This window comes from Theropithecus gelada, chromosome 11 (genome assembly GCF_003255815.1).
Source record: "Theropithecus gelada isolate Dixy chromosome 11, Tgel_1.0, whole genome shotgun sequence".
Classification (NCBI taxonomy): Eukaryota; Metazoa; Chordata; class Mammalia; order Primates; family Cercopithecidae; genus Theropithecus; species Theropithecus gelada.
Genome location: NC_037679.1, coordinates 114960964 through 114987456, shown reverse-complemented (window position 1 = coordinate 114987456; position 26493 = coordinate 114960964). Strand labels below are relative to the sequence as shown.

Below are 26493 nucleotides of genomic sequence, written 5' to 3'. Positions count from 1 at the left end.
TCATCACTGGCCATCAGAGAAATGCAAATCAAAACCACAATGAGATACCATCTCACACCAGTTAGAATGGCGATCATTAAAAAGTTAGGAAACAACAGGCGCTGGAGAGGATGTGGAGAAATAGGAACACTTTTACACTGTTGGTGGGATTGTAAACTAGTTCAACCATTATGGAAAACAGTATGGCGATTCCTCAAGGATCTAGAACTAAATGTACCATATGACCCAGCCATCCCATTACTGGGTATATACCCAAAGGATTATAAATCATGCTACTATAAAGACACATGCACACGTATGTTTATTGCGGCACTATTCACAATAGCAAAGACTTGGAATCAACCCAAATGTCCATCAGGGACAGACTGGATTAAGAAAATGTGGCACATATACACCATGGAATACTATGCAGCCATAAAAAAGGATGAGTTTGTGTCCTTTGTAGGGACATGGATGCAGCTGGAAACCATCATTCTTAGCAAACTATCACAAGAACAGAAAACCAAACATCACATGTTCTCACTCATAGGTGGGAACTGAACAATGAGATCACTTGGACTCGGGAAGGGGAACATCACACACCGGGGCCTATCGTGGGGAGGGAGGAGGGGGGAGGGATTGCATTGGGAGTTATACCTGATGTAAATGACGAGTTGATGGGTGCTGACGAGTTGATGGGTGCAGCACAGCAACATGGCACAAATGTACATATGTAACAAACCTGCACGTTATGCACATGTACCCTAGAACTTAAAGTACAATAATAATAAAAAATAAAAACATAAAAAAAAAGAAACAAACACATCTAACTATTTTCTGAATGGGAAAAACCAGAACGCTTTTCCCCTAAGAAACAAAACAAGTTTATCTACTCTCACCATTCTTAATCAACATATTTCTGAATTTCTAGCCAGGGCAAATAAGAAAAAGAAATAAAGAAGGGCGTTTAAATTGGAAAGGAGAAAGTCAAGTTGTCCATTTTTGCAGATGATCTGATCTTATATATAGGAAAATCTAGAGACTTACAAAAAAAATTAGAAATGGTAAACGATTTCAATAAAGATGCTGGATGCAAAATTAATATACAAAAATCAGTAGTGTTTCTATAAATAAGCAATGAACTAGCTGAAAAAAATTAGAAGGACAAACCTATTTACAAGAGCTCCAAAAAAAGAACTAGGAATAAATTTTGCCAAGGAGGTAAAATCTTCTCCAAGGAAATACACAAAATGCTGATGAAAAATATTGAAGATGATACAAATATGTAGAAATAAATCCTATGTTTATGAATCAGAAGAATGAATATTGTTTAAATGACACTACTATCCAAATCAATCCACAGATTCATGCAATTCATATCAAAATACCAATGACACTCTTCACAGAAATAGAAAATATTAGAAAATTTCTACATAACCGCAAAAGTCCTCAAATCACCAAAGCAGTTCTTACCAAAAAGACCAAAGCTAGATGCATTACACTACCAGAGGTCACAATATACTACAAAGCTACAGTAACCAAAACAGCATGATACTAGCATAAAAACAGACACACAGACAAGTTGAACAGAATAGAAAACCCAGAAATTAATCCACATATGTATAGCCAACTGTTTTTTGAAAAAGATATTAAAAACTCTCACTGGGGCAAGGACAGCCTGTTCAATAATTGTGTTGAAAAAACTGAATATACATATGCAGAATAATGAAAAAAGGGTCCCACTTCTTATGCTATTAAAAAACTCAAAATGGATCAAAGATCTAAATGTTATAACAGAAACAATAAAACTACTCTAAGAAATTATAAGGAAAATATTTCAGCACATTGGTCTGCAAAAAGATTTTATGAGTAAGACTTTAAGAGCACAGGCAACAAAAGTAAAAATGAATAAATGAGATTGTAACAAACTAAAACACTTCTGTATAGCAATAGAAATAATTAACAGGGTGAAGAGCCAGTCTACAGAATGTGAGAAAATATTTCCAAGCCACTCATTCAACAGAAGATTAATATTCAGAATATACAAGGAACTCAAACAGCTCAACAGCAAAAAGATCAGCAATTTAATTTTTAAAAGAATGGGCAAATAGTCTGAACAGACATTGCTCAAAAGAAGACATACAACTGGCTAACAAATACATGAAAAAATTGTCAATATCACTAATTAAAAGAGATATGCAAATAAAAACCACAATGAGGTATCCTCTCACCCCAGTTAGAATGGTTATCATACAAAAAGACAAACTATAAATGCTTGCAAGGATGAAGAGTACAGAGAATTCTTACAGACAGTTGGTGGTAATGTAAACTAGTATGGCCACAAAGGAAAGAGTATAGAGGTTCCTCAATAAACTACAACGGAAATACCTTACAATCTAGCAATCGTACTACTGAGAATTTATCCAAAGGAAATAAAATCACTAAATAAAAATATATCTGCACCCAGATGTTTATCTCATCCCTATTCACAGGAGCCAAAATATAGTATTAATCTCAGTGTTCAACAACAAATAAATGGATAAAGAAAACGTGAGATAGATGATAGATAGATAGATAGATAGACAGACAGACAGACATATATCTCTATGTTTAGAGAGATACATAGAATACTATTTAGCTATAAAAAAGAATTAAATCTTGTCATTTGCAGAAACATGAATAAAATTGGACAACATTATGATAAATGAAATAAGTCAGGAGCAGAATATTTTACACTATGTGTTTTCACTCATATGTGGAAGCTTAAACAAGTTGATCTCATAGAAGTAAAGAGTAAAACAGAGGATACTAGACAAGGAAGGATAAGGAGAAAGGGAGGATAGGAAGATATTTTTTAAAAGATACAAAACTACAGCTCAAAAAAGAGCAGCAAAATGGCAGTAGTAAGTTCCTTCTTTTAAGAATCACACTGATTGTATATAGACTCAATTCTCCAGTTAAAAGATATAAAGTTGAATGAATGGATAAAATAACAGGACTCAACTATACGTTGCCAACAAGAGACTAACTTCCTCTATACAGATATGCATAGACTGAGAGTGAATGAATGGAAAAAGATACTCCATACAAATAAAAACCAAACCAAAACAACAGTAGCTATACTCTCTCAGATAAACATAAATTTCAAGTTAAAACATATATAAAGAGACAAGGCCATTACATAATGATAAAAGGGTCAATACAAAAAGACCATATAGCAATCATGAATACATATGCACCCAACATCAAAGCATCGAAGTACATAAAGGAAACATTAATAGATTTACAGGGAGAGATACATAGTAATACAATAATAGTAGGAGATTTCAACACCCTGCTTCCTGCAGTGGACAGATTATTTACAGAAAACCAAGAAAAAAAAAATCAGATTTAAATTTCACTCTAGATGAAATGGACTTAACAGACATTTACAGAACATTCTATCCAACAGCTGCAGAATACACATTCTTCTACACTGCACATGGTATGTTTTCCAGGATAGACCATATGTTGGTTTACAAAAAAAGTCTTTAAAAATACAACAAAATTAAGATCATATCAAGTACCATTTTTCACCATAATGGAAAAAACTAGAAATCAACAGCAGGAGGAGCTCTGAAATGCTGCAAGTACATGGAAATTAAACAACATGCTTCTAAACAACCTGTAAGCCAATGAAGAAATTGAAAGAGAAATTTAAAAAATTTCTAAAGACAGCTGGATGCAGTGGCTCATGCCTGTAATCCCAGCACTTTGGGAGGCCACGGCAGGCGGATCACCTGAGGTCAGGAGTTCAAGACTGGCCTGAACAACATGGAGAAACCCCGTCTCTACTAAAAATACAAAATTAGCCTGGTGTGGTGGCACATGCCTGTAATCCCAGCTACTCGGGAGTCTGAGGTGGGAGAATCACTTGAACCCAGGAGGTGGAGATTGCAGTGAGCCGAGATTGAACCATTGCACTCCAGCCTGGGCAACAAGAGTGAAATTCCAGCTCAAAAAAAAAAAAAAAAAAAAAAAAAAATTTCTCAAGACAAATTAACATGAAAACACAACATACTAAAATTTATGAAATACAGCAAAAGTGGTCCTTAGAAGGAGGTTTATAGCAATTGATGTCTACATCAAAAAAAGCTCTCAAATGAACCACCAAATGATGGATCTCAAAGATAGAAAAGCAAGAATAAAATAAACTCACATTAGACAGAAAATAATAAGATCAGAGTAGAGTAGAGACCTAAAAGCAACACAGAAAATCAATGAAATGCAGAGCTAATTTTATAAAAACATAAACAAAATTGGCAAATCTTTAGCAAGACTAACCAAGAAAAAAAGAGAGAAGCGTCAAATAAATAAAATCAGGAATTAAAAAGGAGGCATTACAACTGATGCAACCAAAATACAAAAGTTCATAAGAAACTACTATGCACAATTAATGATATGCCAACAATATGAAAAATCCAGAAGAAATGGATCAGTTCCTGAACACAAAAACCTACCAAGGCTGGGTCAAGGTTGGGAGAGTGGTGAAGGATATTGCATACAGTGTACACTCCTTAGGTGACAGGTAAACAAAAATCTCAGAAATTACCACTAAAGAATTTATCCATGTAACCAAAAGCTGCCTGTACCCTGAAATCTATTGAAATAAAAATAATTTTAAAAATCTACTGACTGAATTAAGAAGAAATAGAAAATGTGAACCAACAAATAATGAGTAATGAGATTTTAAGCAGTAATAAAAGGTCTTTCATTAAAGGAAAGTCCAAGACATGACGACTTCATGGCTAAATTCTGCAAAATATCTTTAAAAGAATGAATTCAATTCTTCACAAACGATTTCAATAAATTGAAAAGGAGGGAACTCTTTCAAATCTATTATGTGAAGCCATCATCACACTGATTCCAAAACCAGAGAAAGACACAACAGCAACGAAAATATTTCAGGCCAATACCCTTGATGAACTTAGATGAAAAAAATGTCAACAAATCAAATTTAACAACATATTTTAAAAATCAAGTGGGGTTCATCCCAGGGATGCAAGCATATTTCAACATATGTAAATCAATAAACATGATACATCACATCAATAGAGTCAGACAAAAATTATATGATCATTTTAATAGATGCAGATCCATTTGACAAAATTCATTCCCTCTTCATAACAAAAGCTCTCAATGATTAGGTATAGAAGGAACATACTTCAACATAACAAAGCCCATATATGACAAATCCATAGGCAGTACAATGCTGAATGAGGAATAGTTGAAAGCTTTTCCTCTAAGATCTGGAACAAGATAAAATTCCCCACATTTACCAGTCCTATTCAATACATTACTGGACATTCACAAAAGACTGAATAACTAAAGTAATTCTGAGCAAACAGACAAAGCTAGAGACATCATACAACTTGGCTTAAAAATATACTACAAAGCTATTGTAACCAAAACTGCATTGTATTGGCTAAAAATACAGAAAAGACAAAAAGACCAATGGAACAAAACAGAAATGCCAGAAATAAATTCATGCATTTACAACCAATTGATTTGAAAAAGATGCCAAGAACACAAATTGAGGAAAGGTCACTCTCTTCAACAAATGATGCTGAAAAAAACTGAATATCTGCATACAATAGAATAAAACTAGACCTCCATTTCTCACCATATACAAAATTCAATTCAAAATAGATTAAAGATTTAAACGTAAAGCCTAAAACTATGAAACTACTAGAATAATACAAGGAGAAATGCTACATAACTTCAGTCTGGGCAAGGATTTACTAGACAAGATCTCAAAAACTCAGGCAACAATAGCAAAAATACAGTAATTACATCAAATTAAAAATATTCTGTATAGAAAAGGGAACAACAGACTAAGGAGAATACATACAGAATGAGAGAAAATATTTGCAAAACATACATCTGACAAGAGGTTATTATCGAGAATTTATAAGGAATTCAAACAATTCAATAGAAAAATAATGTAATTTAAAAATGGACAAAAGACCTGAATAGATATTTCTCCAAGAAAGACATAGAAATGGACAACAGTTATATGAAAAAAATGCTGAAAGTCACTAACAATCAGGGAAATGCAAATAAAAAACAAAATGAGATATCACCTCACCCCAGTTAGAAAAGGTGTCATCAAAAAGACCAAAAACAAACAAACAAAAAAACAAAAAAAGAAAGAAAAGAAGAAATGCTGGCAATACTGTGGAAAAAGGGAAAGTCTTATACACTGTTGGGAATGGAAATTACTACAGCCATTATAAAAAACAGCATGGATATTCCTAAAAAAATTAATAATAGATACAACATATGATCCAGTAATCCCACTACTGGGCATATAGTCACAGAAAATGAAATAAGTATGCTGAAGAGTCATTTTGCACTCCCATGTTAATTGCACTGTTCATTTTAGCCAAGGCATGGAATCAACCTGAATGCCATCAACAGAGAAATGGATAAAGAAAATGTGGCATATATACAAAATGGACTACCATTCTGCCACAAAAAAAGGATGAAATTCTGTCATTTACAGAAAAATTGTTGAGCCTGGAGCCTGTTAAGGGAAATAAGTCAGGCACAAAAAGAAACATACTGCATGATGTCATTCATGTGAAGAATCTAAACAAATTGATCTCATAGATATTAAGAGTAAAATTGTGGTTACCAAAGACAGGAAAAACAGGGAACGGGAAGATGGGGAGGAGTTGGTCAATGAGTACAATGTTACAGTTAGATAGGAAGAATAAGTTGCTGGTACTTCACAGTAAGGTGACTATAGCTAACAATAACGCATTGTATATTTCAAAAAGCTAGAAGAGAGGATTTTGAATGTACTCACAATTAAGAAATGATAAATGTGTAAGGTGATGGATATGCTAATAACCATGATTTGATTATTACACAATGTATACATGTATTGAAACATCACATTGTGTTCAATAAATATGTATGATTATATGTGTGTGTATGTTATTTGCTATATGATGATTTGTTAGATTTATTATATGATACCTACAAACCTAGCATGTATGTGGGATTCCCCAAATTTCTGTTTGTGTGATTAATTTTTTTCAGGATTACAGGCTGAGAACAGGTATAAAGATATATATATATATATATATCTTCCAGGCCAGTTCCCATATTCTAGTAATAATTTTGTGTGACTTTGCTACCCTCAGTTATACCTTCTCCTGTAAGATGGTGGTCTATCAAAGGAATACTAGCATCATGTGGAATGTTTTAAAGATATCCAAGCTAATCACACATGTTTGAATTTGGACTCTCTAAAGTAGGTCTATAAATATGTTTCTTTTAAAATGTATTTTTACAGTTGATTTGATACAAAATATCTTTTAACCAATTGAGAATTATAAACTACAACCTCTAGCATTCACTAGGTAGAGATGGTGCTCCTGACAGTGACAGGAGACAGCCAAATGCCTAGGCAGATAGAGGCAGGCTCCCAGTGAAACCCTACCTCCAAGCTGAAGACAGTTTAAAGTCCAAAAGCCAGGCTACAAGTGAAATCTTTAGACCAGATTGAGAAGTTGTCTTCTTATTTGGCATGCTTTCCTCTGATTGGTCCCCACCCTTCACCTATTTTAGATATAACTACTCTTTCCTAATTGGTTTTCTATACTGTCATGCCCACCTTTGAGTGGTGTCTTCACTGTAACCTTTTTTGCATATTCAGAAACCAATCAGCACACACTCCCCATCCTGTGCCTACAAAGACCCCAGACTCAGTTGCTGGAGTGGGGAAGACAGCCTGAATTAGAGGAAGAGACAGCAGGACTTCGAGGAAGACAACCTGCCCTCCCCATCCCCTCTCCAGCTCCCCTCTCCACTGAGAGTCTTTTTCATTACTCATTAAAATTCTCCACCTTCACCACCTTTCAACTATCAATGTGACCTCATTCTTCTTGGACAGCAGATAAGGGCCTCCACTAAATGCAGGTACCCAGAAAAGGCTGTCACACTGGCTTTTGCCCTTACTGGCAGAGGGTAGCCATCCCAGGTAAAGAGACAAGGGGCCAACTGAGCTGCAAACATGCCGCCATCTGTCAGACTGTAGACGGTGGAACTAAAGGAGCACCGTAACAACCCCTCCGGGGCTTCAGGATCATGAGCACCCTTGCACCTTGTGTGGCTGCCAGCCCTGCATGGAACTCACTCCTGTTTTGGTGCCTGGAGTGGTTGGCCAGGTCCAGCATTCACTCGCTTGCACCTGGTCTGGCCACGGGAACCTCACAGAGCTTGCTTCTGCGTCAATGACCAGAATGACCCGCATGGTCCTGCACTTGGTCACTCACATGCTCCCTTCCACAAAGCGTTGAGCGTGGCAGACCAAATAAACAGGGCACCTCCATTGCAAGTCCAGTGAAGAGGCCAAGAAATATTCTGCCTCACTACTAGAAAATGCAATATTTAAATATTTGATCTCATTTTCTCTATTTCTTGTCCAGCTTTGGAGATGTGGAAGATATCTTTTTATTCACAACAAATAAACAAAGAAGTATGCAAGAGAGTAACACAGATTTTGCTTCTTCCAGAGAACAGACAGATGCAATGAAGGCACATCTTATCAATAGGTTTTGCTTTCTCAAGTTAAAGTCAGTTTTTCTTATCTACTTCCATGGGTCCAGTAGAAACTTAATACGTATTATAATATATTGTCTCACAATTCTCCTGCAGGATTTTAAGGGGAGGTTGGAAGAAGATCCATCGAGGTTGTTAGTCAAATACAAATTCAAATTTTAAATTAATAATATTTGTAATTTCTGAAAAATATACAACTTAACATGAAAAATATATATCATTATAGCATAAATCCAGGCTAGATTTTGGCCAAAGTAATACATCTAAAGTGTTTCTTTCTTTCTTTCTTTCTTTTTTTTTTTAGGCATCAGGCTTTTCTCTTTATTTAGGCTATTATTCTATCTTCTCCCTTTTACCTCCCTTATATTCTAGTCACTGGTTTTATTAGCAGTTACAACTACAAAACAATTACTTTTTATTGTATTACATACTAACCATGCCTCTCACTTTAAATTTTTATGGATCATATATTCTAAGCTTAACCATAAAGGCATAGCTATATCCTAACCATGGGAACTCCCATTTTTTATAGTTTATTTAAATTCATAGGCTTTTCCATTGGTCCACTGCAAGTAAATAATGTTGGAATTGTCAGTGAAAAGACCAGGAACACCTCAAAAATAACATCTTAATGAATCAATACAATGTTATTTGGCAGCAGCATTGTCTTGCATGTCCAAATTACATGTTTTACTGTCTGCTCCAGCAGAAGGTACAAAATGTTCACCGTTATTTAAGAATTCTAAGTTTGCTTCATCCATTACTTTTCTTTCATTGTCCGATGCCTTGGTATCCTTTCCTTGAAATTTTTTCTTCATAACAAAAATGAATACAATATATAAAACAAGTGCTGAGAATCTTAAAGCCGTAGATAAGCCCAAGTAGACCCTTCTGTGAAAAGAGAAAAAAGAGAGTAGATTATTATTTTAAATGTGTAAAACATCTTACATTTTTTCTCTCCTGTATGCATACCTTAAAAGAAAGAAAAACAAGTTACACATACAAATATTCAGAGAAAAATTCTATTTATTCTTTTCATTGGGGCATAAAATATTTTTCTATTATTTAAAAAAAAATGAAGCTACAGAAACTAAACCCCAGCTGTCTCTAGCCTTCCTTTGGGAGGGAGGAAAATATGTAACTCCAGCCCTCTCAAGCCATCTCATTCTACCTAAGGAGTGGGAGACAGAAACTGAGAAGCATGTTTCAAGTTCACAGTCCAGAGATACAGCCTCACTAAAAGATTGAGACATTATCATAGAACTATAGAATGTTACTTTTTCTTCAGCACCTTACACCCCATTAATAAAGGCTTATATACAGCAATTCCTTTTACCCAATACATTTTGTGCGGCTGTCAAGAAAAATTTGCAAGTTACATACTAAAAGGCAATAAACATAGTCTGGAAAGAATAAGACTTAAAACCAGATCCAGATATATCAAGGAATATCAGGGATGGAAATTTAAAACAACTATGATTAATTTGTTAAACAATCTAATGGATAATGTAGACAGCATGTAAGAAAGATTAGCAATGTAAGTAAAGAGATAAAAATTCTAAGAACCAAAACGAAACAGTAAGGATAAGAAAACTGTAACAGAAATGATAAATGCCTTGATGGATTTATTATTAGACAGAGCACTGCTGAGGAAACATTCTCTAAGTTTATCTCAGTTAAAAAAAAAAAACAAAGAAAAATAAGACGAAAGAAAAAAACAGAATAACCAAGAACTTTGGAAAGATTACATAAGTGTTTATAATAGAAATACTTGAAGGGGAAAATGAAAGGAACAAAAGAAATATTTCAAATAATAAGTACGGAGAATTTTTATCGAATTAATGTCAGACACCAAACCTCAGATCCAGGAAGCTCAGAAAACACCAAGAAGGATAAATGCCAGAAAAACTATGCATAGGTTTATTATTTTCAAAGTCTGGAAAATCAGAGATGAAGAAAACATCCTGAAAGAAACAAAGGAAAAGCAAACCTGGTTTACAGAGTAGAAAAGATTACATCAGACTTCTCTTCAGAACCCATACAAGCAAGAAGAGAGTGAAGTGAAATATTTAAACTGTTAAGAAAAATAAAACACCAACTTAAAAATTCTGTACCATGTGAAATTATCTTTCAAAAGTTAAGTCAAAATCAAGACACCATCACACAAACAAAAATTGAGGGACTGTTTTGCCAGTATACCCTCCTTGCAAGAAATGTTAAAAAAGTTTGTTAGAGAGAAGGAAAAGGATATAGGTCAGAAACTTGGATATACATAAAGAAGGAAGAACATCAGAGAAGAAATCAGTTAAGGTTAAATAAAAAAATTTTATTCTAAATTGATTTAATAGAAAACTGTTCAAAACAATAATAGAAACCATGTGTTTAATTATATATAATATACATACTTATTCATATGTGTATGTTTGCTTACAGATAAGTAGAGTAAACGACAGCAGTGATACAATGGGTAGGAAAGAAGAATTAGGGTTATTTTGGTATTATAAGGGTACTCATAATCTGTGAACTAATAAAGTGTTACTAAAATATAAACTTGGATTAGTTTTAAACATATATTGCAAATGCTAGGAAAACCACTGAAATTTTTATTTAAAAAGTACAACTAATAAGTTAAGAAATGAGAGAAAATGGAATTATATAAAATGCTCAATTAAAACAAAATGGGAAGACAAAGAGTGGAATACAAAAATAGGATCAAAGAACAAGGACAGCAAATAGAAAACAGTAACAAATATGGTCAGTATTCTTTAATTTATATCAGTAATCACTTTGAATGTTAATGATATAAATACACCAACTAAAAGACCAAAATAAGCCAGGCATGGTGGCTCATGCCTGTAATCCCAGCACTCTGGGGGGCCAAGATGGGAGAATCAAGTGAGTCCAGGAGTTTGAGTCCAGACTGGGGAACAAAGTTGCTCATCTCTAAAAAAAAAAAAAATCAAAAAATTAGCCAGGCATGTTAGTTCATGCCTGTGTTCCCAGCTACATGGGAGGCTAAGGCAGAAGGATCTCTTGAGCCCAGGAGGTTGAGGCTACAGTGAGCCATGTTCAAGCCACTGCTCTACAGCCTGGGTAGCAGAGTGAGATCCCATCTCAAAAGATAGTAATAAGATTGTTATAGGATTAAAACCAAGAACCAAACTATATGTAGTCTATAAGAAACTCACTTTAAATATGAAGACATACAGATTAAAAGTAATTAGACTGAGGAAGATATACACTGATAACATTAATCAAAAGAAAGTGGGAGTACCTATTTTAATTTCAAACAGAGCAGACTTCAAAGCAAGGAAATTTATGAAGGATAAAAAAGTCTTTACATAATAACAAAGGAATCAGTTATCCTATTATCCTTTTACAAAACAGAACAATACTTAACATGTAAGCATGTAAAAATGGAGTGTCTAAATATGTGAGGAGAAAATGATAGAGCTGCAAAGAGAAATGCAGTAAGTCTTCACTTAATGTTGTCTACAGGTTCTTGGAAATTATAATTTTGAGTAAAATTATGTATTGTATAATGAAGCCAATTTCACCTTAGATAACTGGTATAAAAAATAGTTACTATGGTACATAGTATATTGTTTTGCTTAAAATCAGTTTCTAAGAATCTATGGACAATGTTAAGTGGATACTTAATGTAAATGAACCCACAATTACGTTGGAGACTTCAACATGCCTCTATCAGAAAAGGTCAGATTCACCGGGCAAAATTTGATCAGACATAGTTGAAAACTCAACAACACTATCAATCAACAGTATAACAGATGTAACCTACTACATCAAACAGCAACAGACTACAAAGTCTTCCCAGGCTCATATAGAATATTCACCAAGATAAACTACATTCTGGGCTATAAAAGGTATCTTAAGAAATTTAAGGCCAGGTGTGGTAACTCAGGACTGTAATCCCAGCACTTTGGGAGGTCAAGGCAGGCAGGTCACTTGAGGTCAAGAATTTGACACCAGACTGATCAACATGGTGAACAACATGGTGAAACCCTGTCTCTAAAAAATACAAAAAAAAAAAAAAAAAAAAAAAAATGGCTGGGTGCAGTGACTCACACCTGTAATCCCAACACTTTGGGAGGTTGAGGTGGGTGGATCACGAGGTCAAGAGATTGAGACCATCCTGGCCAACATGGTGAAACCCCATCTCTACTAAAAATACAAAAATTAGCTGGGTGTGGGGGCACGTGCCTGTAATCCCAGCTACTCAGGAGGCTGAGGTAGGAGAATCACTTGAACCCAGGAGGTTGAGGTTGCAGTGAACTGAGATCGCACTCCAGCCTGGGCGACAACAGCGAAACTCCATCTAAAACAGAAAATACAAAATACAAAAAAAAAAAAAAAAGAAAGAAAAAAATTAGCCAGGCGTGATAGCACACACCTGTGATCCCTGCTACTCAGAAGGCCAAGGTATGAGAATCGTTTGAACCCAGGAAGCAGAGGTTGCAGTGAGCGAGATCGTACCACTGTACTCCAGCTTTGGTAACAGAGCAAGACTGTCTGAAAAATAAGTAAATAAATAAATAAATATAAAAGAAATTTGAAAGAATGAAAATCATGCAATATCTATCCTTAAACCACAGTGGAATTAAACTAGAAGTCAATAGCAAGAAGATCATTGGAAAGTCTCAAAATCTGTGAAGATTAAGCAATACACTTCTAGGAAACATGTGGGTCAAGACGAAATCTCATGAGAAATTTAAAAATAGTTTGAATTAAGTGAAAATAAAATTATAACATCCAATATTATGGATGCAGTAAAAGCAGGCTTAGAGATAAATGAAGAATATCTTAAATCAATCATTTAATCTTTTACCTTAGCAAACTAGAAAAAGAAGAGCAAATTGAATCCAAAGTAATATGAAGATAATAAATAGTAAAAGTAGGGCACAGTGAAATTTAAAATGGGACATGAAGAGAGAAAATCAACAAAAACAGAAGCTGTTTCTCTGAAAAAAGTTAGTAAAATTGATGAGTCCCTTGCCAGGCTAATTTAGACAGAAAGGAGGACACAATTTACTAATACCAGAAATCAAAGATGGAACATCACTGTAGACCCCACTGACCTTAAAAAGACCCAAAGGTAATATCACAAACAACACCATGTCCCCAATTTTAATAACCTGAAAGAAATGGACCAATTCCTTGAAAGATACAATCTACCTAAATTCACACAAGAAGAAATAGATCATCTGAATAGGTCTACATCTGTCAAAGAAATGAATTGATGATAATTTTCTAAAGCAGAAAACACCAAACCAAGATGGGTTCATGGGTGAATTCTATAAAACACTTAAGTAAGAATTTATACCAATTCATTACAATTTCCTACAGAGGAATAGAAGCAGCAGGAATAGTTCCTGTCTCCTATGAGGTCAGCATCATCCTAATACCCAAAGCACACAAACATTACAAGAAAAGAAAACTACAGAGCAATACATCTCACAAATATAGGTGCAGAAGTTCTCAAAAATAGCTAATTGAATTTGATGTTGCATTAACAAATTAGGCACCACAGCCAAGTGGAATGTATTTCAGGTTTACAAGACTGGTTCAACATTCAAAAATCAATTATATAATTTATTATATTAACAGGCTAAAGAAGAAAAAAAATCACATGATCACATCAATAGATGCAGAAAATGCATTTGACAAAATCAAGTATCCATTTGTGAACAAAAACTTTCATTAAATTAGGAATAGAGGAGAATTTTATCAACCTGATTAAAAACAAATACACCAAAAATTGTACACATTTTTTACTTGATGGTGAAGAACTCAGAGCATTCCTGATAATGTTGGAACAAGCCAAGAATGTCCCTTTTCACCACTGATTTTCAACATGGTACACAGAAAGTCCATGTGATTAAAAAAAAAAGTGAAAAGGGAATGATATGTATACAGATTGAAGGGAAGGAATGAAACTACCTTTGTTTGCACATTTATATGTAGAAAATCTCAAATAATAGACGAAAACACCACTGGAAGTAATAAGCCATTATAATAAGGTTGTAGAATATAAGATTAATATGCCAAAGTGAAAAGTTTTCCTATAAATCCGCAATAAACAAGTAGAATTTGAAATTAAAAACACATTAGTATTTACATTAGCACTCCCAAAAATGAAACATTGGGTATAAATTTAGCAAAATATATACAAAGGGTATAGGCAGAAAACTATAAAACTCTGATGAAAGAAACCAAAGAAGTATTAAAAATGAAGTGATATTCCATGTTCATTTACAGTATCGGAAGACTCAATATTGTCAAGATGTCAGTTTGCCCCAACTTGATACACAGATTCAGTGCAACCCCAATCAAAATCTCTATAAGTTATTTTTTGGATATTGACAAACTAATTCTAAAGTTTATGTGAAGAGGCAAAAGATGCTAAATAGCCAAGACAATACTTAAGTAGAAGAACAAAATAATAGGACTGATACTACCTGACCTCGACTTACTATGAAGCTACAGCAACCAAGACAGTGTGACTTTGGTAATACAAATAGGTAAGTGGAAAGAATAAATAGCCAAGAAATAGACCCACTTAAATACAGTCGATGGATCTTTAGAAAAAAATGAAGGCATTACAATGGAGAAAATACAGTATTTTCAACAAATGGTGCTGGAACAACTAGATATCCACATGTAAAATAATGAATTTAGGCTGCACAAAAATTAACCCAAAATGAATCACAAACTAAAATGTAAAATGCAAAACTATAAAACTCCTAGGAGGTAACACAGGAGAAAGCAGCCTAGGATTTGGCTATGGCTTTTCAGATGCAACAGCAAAAGCACAATCCATGAAAGAACTTATTGATAAGGAGGACTTCATTAAAATTTAAAACTTCTGAATAGAACAGTTATCCAGGCATATATCTCAAGTTTGCAAGAGTAGTTTAACATTCATAAATCATTTATATAATTCATTATATTAATAGACTAACTAAGAAAAATAATCACAAGATTACGTCAATAGGAGGCTAAGGTGAGAGGATCGCCTGAACCCAGGAGTTCAAGGCTACAGTGAGCTGAGAAGGTGCCACTGCACTCCTGTTTGGGCAACAGAGCAAGATCCATTTCCAAAAACAAAAAACAAACCAAAAAAAAATTCTGCTCTGAGAAAGTAAGAGACACTGTCAAAAGGATAAGATGAGAATCAGAGGCCACAGACTGAGAGAAAATATTTTCAAAAGGCATATTCAATAACTGTTTTCAAAAATATTAGGAACTCTCGAAATTCAACAATTAAACAGTTAACAAGTAGGCCAAAGACTTTAACACATACCTCCCCCCAAAAATAGAGAGGTGGCAAATAAGCATATAAGAAGATGCTTCACATCTTATGTCATCAAGGAAATGCAAATTTAAACAACAATGAGATGCCACTACATACCTATTAGAATGACCAAAATCCAGAACCCGAAACATGGGATGTGTATAAGGAAGTGGAGCAACAGAAACTGTCATTCATTGTCGGTGCAAATGTAAAATGATACAACCACTTTTGAAGCCAGTCTGACAGTTTCTTATAAAACTACACTTATTTTTACTGTATGATCAAGTAATTGCACTTTGGTGTTGACACAAAGAATTTGAAACCTGTATCTACACAAAAATGGGCACACGAATGTCTTTTAACTTTTATTTATAATTTCCCAAACCTGGAAGCAATCAAGATGTCCTTCAGTAGGCAAATGTATAAACTGTGGTGTATCGAGACAATCAATTATTGTTCAGTGCTGAAAAGAAATAACCTATCAAGCAATACAAACAACTAGAGGAAACTTAAGTGCATATTACTGAGTTAAAGAAGCTACTCTGAAAAGGCAACAGAATGTATAATTCCAACTATATGATTTGAAACAGACAAAATTATGGAAGTAGTAAAAAGACTATTGGTTCCAGGGATCCAGGGATTAGTGGGAAAGGGGGGATGAACAGGCAGAATACAGAGGATTTTTAAGGCAGCAAAACTACTTTTTATGATAGTGGAGTGGTGGATATGTATCATTTTACATTCATCCAAACCTATAGAAAGTTCAACGCTAAATGTGAAACCTGGTGTAAACTGTGGATCCTGAGTGATAAAGATGTGTCAATCTGTTGTTTCAATTGTAACAAATGTACCATCCTGATGGGAGATATTGATAATGCGGAAGGCTATGCATGTATGGGAGCAGGCAAGATATAGGAAATCTCTGTGCTTTCTCCTCAGTTTTACTGTGATTCTGAAACTATTCTAAAAAATAAAATCTATAAAGAATAGTAAGATAATCATTTAACTTTCAGTGTATTCACTGGCAAATGAACTGCCCTTTTTTAAAATTTCACTTTTCATTTCCTTTTACTTTTACCTAAACCTTCACTGAAGAAAAAAGAACTAGTACAGCTTTTAAAACAATGTTTTAGTGGTCTTTTCATACTGAAACTAACGTAACTAAAGTAACGCTATCTCAAAATGTTATGTTGATGCTTGGACTTGGTGATTATTGCTTTGGGGAGATTCTGGGGAGCATCTTGCCAATTGTCCTTAAAATGAATTATGATTTCAATTAAAATAAATATTTTCTTGAAGTAAATTTATTAAGTTTTGCTTTGTTATTTCTTTCCATACTTTTATAAATAGAAATAAAATCTTCCAGTCGGGCACGGTGGCTCATGACTGTAATCCCAGCACACTGGGAGGCTGAGGTCGACGGATCACCCGAGGTCAGGAGTTTGAGACCAGCCTGGCCAACATGGCGAAACCCCATCTAGTAGAGATACAAAATAATTAGCCCATGTGGTGGCAGGCGCCTGTAATCCCAGCTGCTCAGGAGGCTGAGGCAAGAGAATTGCTTGAACCCAGGAGTCAGAGGTTGCAGTGAGCTGAGATTTCGCCACTGCACTCCAGCCTGGGTGACGGAGTGGGGCTCCGTCTCAAAAAAAAAAGGATGGATGGAAGGAAGGAAGGAAGGAAGGAAGGAAGGAAGGAAGGAAAGGGAGGGAGGGAGGGGGGGGGAAGGGAAGGCGGGAGGAAATAAATCTCCCATTTAGGGAAAGATTTTCTATAATTATTTTAAATTTAAGAGAATGTTTGTGGGCTGGTGAATGCTGCTTTACTATAATTCCAGAAAAAGCTGGATCATTACTTGTTGGGGATGTTAGACAGTGAACATACACGTTAAGTAGAAGAAAGTTCTTCTAGTACATTTGATCTAGGGAGTTTTCACCAGAGATCTAACCTGAACTAAGAAACATTCCCCACTTTACATAAATAATTGCATATTACACACACATTTTTCATGTAATGCTTCCTTTTTTCACATAATATATTTGTGAATATATCAATATATTGCAAATTGGCTTCCATATTAGTAAGTAAAAAGATTTTTCCTTTTTTGAAGAACTCAGAATATTCATTTGCCTGCATGCACATTATTAATTTAATTGATATCTTCTTGATTGGTTCTTACTTTGTTTTCAGTATTTTGGGAGTATAGATATCTGTAGGATAAATTCCTAGAAGTATTGCTGCTGGCTCAAAGTTACATACTTTGCCAACACAGTCTTCAAGCAACATTTTTTATTGTTGACAATCTGGGTGATTTTTAATTATAATTCCTTTATTATCAAGATGATGTTCATGTTCCTATTCATTGATAACAGAACTGCAATTATAACATAATTGATAATAACAGAACTGCAATCTTTTTATGTTTCATAACCACTAGTGACATCTTCTTTGAAAAATGTTTCATGATTTTTTGTCTTTATATTTTATGGCAATTTTAGTTTTACCAGAAAACTGTATAGAAAGTATGGAGATCTCCCTGACCAACATGTACACAGTTTCTCCTATCATTAATGTCTTGTATTAGTATAGCACATTTGTTACAATTGATGAAGAAATATTGATACATTGTTAAACGCATATTTTACATTAGAGTTCACTTTTTATGTTGTAAAGTTCTACGGGTTTGGCAAATGCAAAATGTCATGATCCAGTATTACAATATCATATAGAATAGTTTCACTGCCCCAAAAATCTCTTGTGCTAGGCCTGCCTTCTCCACACTGAGCCCCAAGAAACTACTGATTTTTGTTGCCCATTGTTTTGCCTTTTTTACAAGATCACACGGTTGAAATTATACAATCTGAAGCTTTTTTTTTTATTTAGCTATATGAGTTTAAGTTTCATTTTTTGCTTTTTATAGGCTGATAGCTCATTTCTTTTTATTGATTGATGTAGTTTGGATTTGTGTCCCTGCCAAAATTCCATGTTATATTGGAGAAGGGGCCTGGTGGGAGGCAATTTAATCATGGGAGTGGATTTCCCATTTGCTTTTCTCATGATGGAGAGTGAGTTCTCACCAGATCTGATGGTTTAGAAGTGTGCATCCCTTCCCATTGCACACTTTTCTCTCCTCTGTTGTAATGAGAAGACATGACTTGCTTCCCTCTTCCACCATGAGTGTAAATTTTCTGAGGCAGACTAATAGAGAATATTGGTACCCGGAGTGGGGCATTGCTGTAAGGATACGGGAAAATGTGGAGGCAACTTGGAACTGAGTAACGAGCAGAGGCTGAAACAGTTAGGAGTGCTCAGAAGAAGACAGAAGATGTGGGAAAGATTGGAACTTCCTAGAGACTGTTGAATGGTTTTGACCAAAATGATCTTAGTGATATGGACAATGAAGTTCAGGATTGTCTCAGATGGAGATGAGGACTTATGGGGAACTGGAGTAAAGGTCACTCTTGCCATGCTTTAGCTAAGAGACTGGTGGCATTTTGTCCCTGCTCTAGAGATCTGTGGAACTTTCAACTTGAGAGAGATGATTTAGGGTATCTGGTGGAAGAAATATCTAAGCAGCAAAGCATTCAAGATGTGACCTGGCTGTTTCTAAAAGTGTTTACTCATATGCGTGAACAAAGAGATTATCTGAAACTGGAACTTATATTTAAAAGAGAAGCAGAGCATAAAAGTGGTAGGAAAAAAAAAAAACTCATTTTCTGAGGATAAAATCAAGCCTGCTCTAGAAATTTGCATATGTAAAGAGGATCCAAATGTTAATAGCCAAGACAGTGGGGAAAATATCTACAGAACATTTTAGACATCTTCACGGAGGCCCCTCCCATCACCAGTCTGGAGGCCTAGGAGGGTTAAATGGTTTTGTAGGTCAGGCGTGCAACCTTGGGAGATGGCACCTTATTTCCCACTGACTACAGCTCCAGCCATGGCTAAGAGGAGTCAAGGTACAGCTTGGGCCATGACTTCAGAGGATGCAAGCCCCAAGTTTTTGTGCCTTTCACATGGTGTTGGGCTTATGAGTATGTAGAAAGCAAGAGTTTCAAGACAGTGAGTGAGTTCTCATGAGGTCTGATGGTTTAGAAGTGTGTGGCACTTCCCCCTTTGCTCTCTCCCTCACTCTCTCCTGTCACTAGGAGAAGACATGCCTTGCTTCCTTTTAGGCTTCTGCCATGATTGTGAGTTTTCTGAGGCCTCCCAGTCATGCTTCTTGTTAAGCCTGTGGAACTGTGAGTTAATTAAACCTTTTTTCTTCATGAATTACCCAGTCTCAGGAAGCTCTTCATAGCAGTGTGAGAATAGACTAATACATTGATTACTAATATTCCACTATATGAATGTAACAGTTTAGTTATCCATTTACTTACTGAAGGACATCTTCAATGCTTCCACTTTTTTATATTCGGGTACAGGTTTTTGTGTGGACATGTCTCCAACTAATTTATGTAAATATCTGGGAGTATGATTGCTTAATCATACAATAACTCTATTTGCTTTGTAAGAAAATTTCACTCTGTCTTCCAACACTCCAGTACCATTTTACATGACCTCCAGCAATGAAAGGAAGTTCCTGTTGTTTTCCATTATTGCTAGCATTTGATGTTTGCATTGATTTTTTTTTTTTTTTTGAGATGGAGTCCTGCCTGCTCTGTCGCCCAGGCTGGAGTGTGCAGTTGGTGATCTCAGCTCACTGCCACCTCCACCTCCCGGGTTCAAGCAATTGTCCTACCTCAGCCTCCCAAATAACTAGGATTACAGGCATGTACCAGAATGCCCAGCTAATTTTTTTTGTATTTTTACTAGAGATAAGGTTTCACCATGTTAGTCAGGCTGGTCTCAAACTCCTGGTCTCAAGTGATCTGCCTGCCTCAGCCTCCCAAAGTGCTACGCTTACAGTTGTGAGCCACTGCACCCAGCCTGTTTTTGTAGATTTTTAAGAGATCCTTATATACATAGGACATTTGGCTGTGTCTGTGTCTGAATTACAAACTCTTCTAATTTACCCCTGCTGTTGAACTTTGCTTAAAATACATTGTGTGATGCAGATTTTAAAATATTTTATTATCTGTTCTTGTTCTTTCTTCTTTTTTAAATAAGCATAGTCACTTACAGGTAGTTTTGTTTCTTCACCCTCCTGTCACTCTCCATCCACAAGTAGGCTCCAGTGTCTATTGTTCCCTACTTTGGGTCCATATGTACTTAATGTTTAGCTCCCACTTACAAGGGACAACATGCGATATTTGGTTTTCTTTTTTTTCTTTTTTTGTGACGGAGTCTCGCTCTGTCGCCCAGGCAGGAGTGCAGTGGCGCGACCTCAGCTCACTGCAAGCTCCACTTCCCGGGTTCATGTCATTCTCCTGCCTCAGCCTCCCGAGTAGCTGGGAATACAGGCACCCACCACCACGCCCAGCTAATTTTTTGTATTTTTTAGTAGAGACGGGGTTTCACCGTGTTAGCCAGGATGGTCTGGATCTCCTGACTTCGTGATCCGCCCACCCTCGGCCTCCCAAAGAGCTGGGATTACAGGTGTGAGCCACTGTGCCTGGCCACGATATTTGGTTTTCTCTTCATGCATTAGTTCACTTAGGTTTCAACATCACTGATTATTAGAGATTTACAAACCAAAACTACAATCAGATACCATCACACACCAGTCAGAATGGCTGTTTTTAAGGGGTCAAAAATAATATACTGAAGACGTAGTGGAGAAAAGGGGATGCTTATACACTGCTGGTGGGAATATAAATTAGTTCTGTCATTGTAGAAAGCAGTCTGACGATTTCTCAAAGAACATAAAACAGAATTACCATTCAACCCATCAATCCTATTATTGGGTATATATACAAAGCAATGTAAATCCTTTCACCATTATTTTTCTATTATACGTTGAAGCATTTGGGTCATACTTACAAACACATTTATTCTTCCTAGATAATTAAAAGAAATTCTACTATGAGTAGTTCTAATACTTACAGTTTCAGGAATCAAATTTATATATTGGGTCAGTACATAAATTACACATTAATGTTTCTATAAGAGGTAAGGTACAATTGCAGCAGCTTTTTTTTTCTTCTAGATAATCTAGTTATTTTAATGTCACTTGCAGGATACTTCTGCCTATGAATAGAAGAGTATTGAAACTTTTTTTTTCCATTTTTTTCCCTCAATTACCATATAACCAGAGCTGCAGCTGGTCATTCTGTGTCTTCCTGGAGAAACCAGTGGGAGAGAGCTTTGTAATCAAGAGATTCAAGTACAAATCCTAGCTGTATTTCGTTTACTTGTGCAATTTTGGACAAGTTGCTCATTATTCTTCAATCTTGTTTTCTTCATATTTAAGGAAAAAGGAGAAATATATACATTTCCTACAGTTTCTATGAGTATTAAAATGAGATACCAGAATGCTTGATACAATAGTGAGTACAAAGTAATGGTTCACTAAATGGTAGCTGTCATTATTAATATTATGATCACACTAAAAATGCTGTATCTTAGACATTAACATAGAAAAAAAATCTATTAATGAAATGTGTTTATGACAACTTACCCAAAAAATACGGAATTATATATCCTACAAGCCCCTCGTGCTCCACAGCTGGTGGTGGACCACCTCATACATGTTTTATCAATCAGAGCCCCAAAATATATTGGAGCTAGAATTCCTCCTGCAACATGAGATAAAAAGATATCAATCCAAGTGAAAGGTTTCAAATGTAACTGGGTGATCGTCTACACTGATACATTTTGGATTAATACAAGTTTAAAGTTTTGGAAAATTATTCCATTGTTTTGGCCTCCATCCACCCAAGAATCAAAATTATTAGAAATCGCAACGGCTTAAATCATATGGTAATGTCACAGATGTATTTGATCTACTCTTCTCTCCCTATATACAGAGGGAAGAAAGAGTATTATACACCTGTATACTCTGTTCTTCCTACAATACAAATTAACTGAAGCCGGATTGGTAAAAAGGGGAATGTTGTTAGTAAAACATGAAAGTTATGTTGGTTCATATGGAATTTTTCTTAGGCAAGAATGGCTGGATTACTGAGAGTTAAATTATAACTTTAGGAGAAAAGGAAAAGCTCTCACCTCAACTGCTGTAAAGGCAGGAGATTTTAATACTATTTTAAGATAATAAAAAAGTAAATGCTTCCACGGGGATTCCCTCCCCAGAGAAGTTCAGGCCCAGCTTCAAACAGTGCTCAGCTATTGGCCAATTTCACTTCTTTCTGGGCTCAGAGCCCAATTCTCTCTTTCTTAATGCTATTAGAGCCCACGATCAAGCATTTTCTCTCCATCGATTTCATGCACTTTTTAATATCTCCTAAAGCAGGCTAGGCTGCAGGTTAGGGTCTCTGTTGCTAAATTTTGTTTCTGTCAGTGGTCTTTAGTGCACAACGATACATATATTTTCAGTGGTCTGTCCAGTCAATTTTTTATCTGTAGTGCCTGATTTCGATGAATGTGCAGCATTCCAGGGATACATATGTTATTTATAGGAGAAGTATAAATTCTGAGATTAACTCCTAGTTTTAAGAATAGGTAATTTGTTCAAAATTTTGAGGGCCATCATAGTAGAGAGCTATCGTTCAGATGGCAGAAATGAAGCATACAAGATTTCACTTTGTTCTTGTTCTGTTTTGTGATTCATACTTTTCAGATTTTGTTTTGTCACAAAAAATGACAGTGATTGACACATGAATGTTTCACCGATTCTTTTTACGTTTAATCATTCTCAATTTTCTGAGACTGAGAAATAGTAGAATCACAAGGGCATGTTGTCTGAGGCCAATGCATCTGAAGCAAACTGGTCCTGAAATAATGGGTGAGAAATTTGCAGATTTCAAAAAATCACAGCGACCCTTTGAAAAATAAAGAAAAGATGCCAACAATTTACTTTCTTCACGTTATGCCACTGGTTTAAACAAACTTAATGAAGTAAATGTTTTAAGTAACAAACTTTGTCTTATTAGAATTGTAAATCTTCTGATAACCTGTTTTCTAAATATCTCTTTTAGTTTAATACACTATATAGGTCTTCTACCGTTTACACATATATCATATTTAAGACAACTGTTCATGAATTGGAAGTTTGCTACTAAGTGTGGATGTTTCCCACAGAAGCATTTAGGGTCCATTGTACCATATATTGGACATAACAAAATTGGCTGTTCACAATTAGAATGGCAAAATTCATTTTTTTCTATGTTATGTTGCTAAAACAATTTCTTCTATTGTCATAATCTCATTTCAACATATCAGAAGGAGTCCTAACTACCCAGATGCTGTTTCCAGCCTCTGTGGCCCAGGTTCTAGGAGCGAGATATCTTCTCTGAATGTGGAGGTAGAGAACTGCCAAGATTACAGAGGCTGGAAGATTAAGGACCCAGAAAGGGAATGCTGAGATAGAGCCAATGGAACCCTGCAGCATCTTCATCTTCTCTCTCCTATTCTTTTTATATTTCCTTTTACCTTTCTGGATCTGTGACTTTCCCACCAAATACACTTCATGTACAACTTCTTCACGGTAATTTGCCCACAGAGTTATACTTTTTCCCTTGCTTGCGAGGGTCCCAGAAACTGACCCCTCCCACTTCCTTTTCCTTCTGCCATCTGTGGTTACTTACAGGCCATAATCAGTCCTCTGTACCAATCCCTAGATGAATGATGCACACAATGTTTATAATTCTTACAAAGGAGCAACTCACAGAGGTTAGACTAGACATTATTTAACAACAAGTATCTGTTCAGTAAAAAAGGCAAATGGCAATAAGGGATAAAGGGTCATTTCCTAAATCTTTTCTCGTCACTTTTGAATATTTAGAAATAGGCCTTCAGCCTCTGGAGTCTACAATCCTACCCTTTGCCACCATAAACCACAATTTTCTGAGCTTTCTTTTATTCAGGACATCCTCTTAATCCAATATGCCTAGTTCTAGAGTATGAATTCTCATTCCCTTTTGCATTAACTCCTGCTAATGGTTAGCTGTCCAGCCATACAGGACCAGGCAGTGGGAAATGGCACAGTTAATGTCACCTTCTGTTGTTTTAGACAACCTTAGCCTGACCAGATTCCCAGGGCTCCCAAGCTACTTTAGGGCTGTCCTAAGTAATGTCTGCATTTGGAAGGAAGGTCCTCCACTCTGCCTATACCTGGGAGAAATATTCTTATTTTTCTGAAAGAAGGAAAGCCTCAGAGACCACCTATCTTTCTGTTTCTGTTAGAAAGAGTATAATATAAACATGATGATTCCTTGCTCTTAACAGATAGACTCTAACTAGAATTAACAATCAAATTATCTTTTAGGTCACTCAATTTTCCTGTTCCTTTTTATTTTCATTTATCACAAAATAGAAATGATTCGTACTTACTCCTTTTTATACAGTCTTAGAGTGGAAAATTAATTGCATTCAGTCTTTAAGATTTAACATTAATATTTATATGTTAAAATGTGTAATCTATATATTTGTCATACCTAGTGTTCTTATAACCATTGAATGAAAACCCATTGCAAGTGCTTTCAATTCAGGTTGAACAATCCTGAAATATGACAAAGGCAAAGAAATAATACATGTCATTAAAAAATCAAACTGAGTTAATATTAAAACATTCATCACTATCCTTCCTCTCCCTGGTAGAATGAACACTCTTAAGTGGATTTCCCACATTATATAAAGTTACATTTTCAACTGTTTTAAAAGGTAAACACCTGAGTGATCATAATTTCCTTATTTCTTCAATGCTTTATGATTTCAAGACAGTTTAACACATATGTTCACATTTGATCCCTATGAAAATCCTGTAAGAAAGTGGTCAGAATAGACTTTATTATGCTGATGAAGAAAATGATTTTGTGTGGACTATTTAGTCAAGGTAGCTCATATTAAAAGATTATATACTTTTATCCAGGAGTAATTCTTAGGAGACCTCTTTTTACCACCTTACTTCTGTCATCAATGTTAACAGAATAGCTTACTAATATGATTTGTAAATTACCAGAAGGGTCAAAAAACTTTTCTGTGTTGTAGCATCTAATGTATTTAACTGTCATATTAAAGATACAGAGCATATTTGTATCCTCACTTGGAAATTCACTCACTCTTACATTTCTACAATTCCATTTTTCTGTGTTCAATAAACTGATGATGCTACCATCCCTGCGATAACTTAGTACCTACCAAGTGAAATGAAATTATCTTTCATTAGTAAAGGAGGTGGGTTGGGACGAGGGGGATGACTGTGGCTCAAATAACCAACTTTTACTGAAATATTGAATTAACTGATAAAAAGGGTGTTTTTTTCCTCGAAGTGTTGGATGGTTTTTTTCAGAGGGCTGAGTAACTGCCATCAATCAAGAAACATTCACTAAGCCCCATTAAAAGATACCATGCTAGTTAATATTCCTGAAAGTAAATAGAGAAATAATGCTTTATCTCATCCAAGTGACTTGTAGTAGTGTATCACTTAATCTCTCTTGGCCTCAGTTTCCTTGTTTGCTAAGTAGGCATGATAATGCTTATCTCATATATTATAAGAATCCAATACAATGAACTAGTACTCTAAACCTCAGTTT

At 35.3% G+C, this 26493-nt stretch overlaps 1 protein-coding gene across 1 annotated transcript in view; it reads right to left on the bottom strand.

The window, feature by feature from the left end:
- Positions 1–8743: 8743 nt before the first annotated feature.
- Positions 8744–26493, bottom strand: part of SLCO1B3 (solute carrier organic anion transporter family member 1B3) — a 112894-nt gene continuing 95144 nt past the window's right edge. The window contains exons 13-15 of the mRNA XM_025401663.1: positions 25396–25460; positions 22461–22578; positions 8744–9480 (exon numbers count right to left, since the gene is read on the bottom strand). Of these exons, the coding sequence (XP_025257448.1) occupies positions 9237–9480; positions 22461–22578; positions 25396–25460 (427 nt within the window). The 3' untranslated portion in view covers positions 8744–9236. The remainder of the gene's footprint in view (positions 9481–22460; positions 22579–25395; positions 25461–26493) is intronic.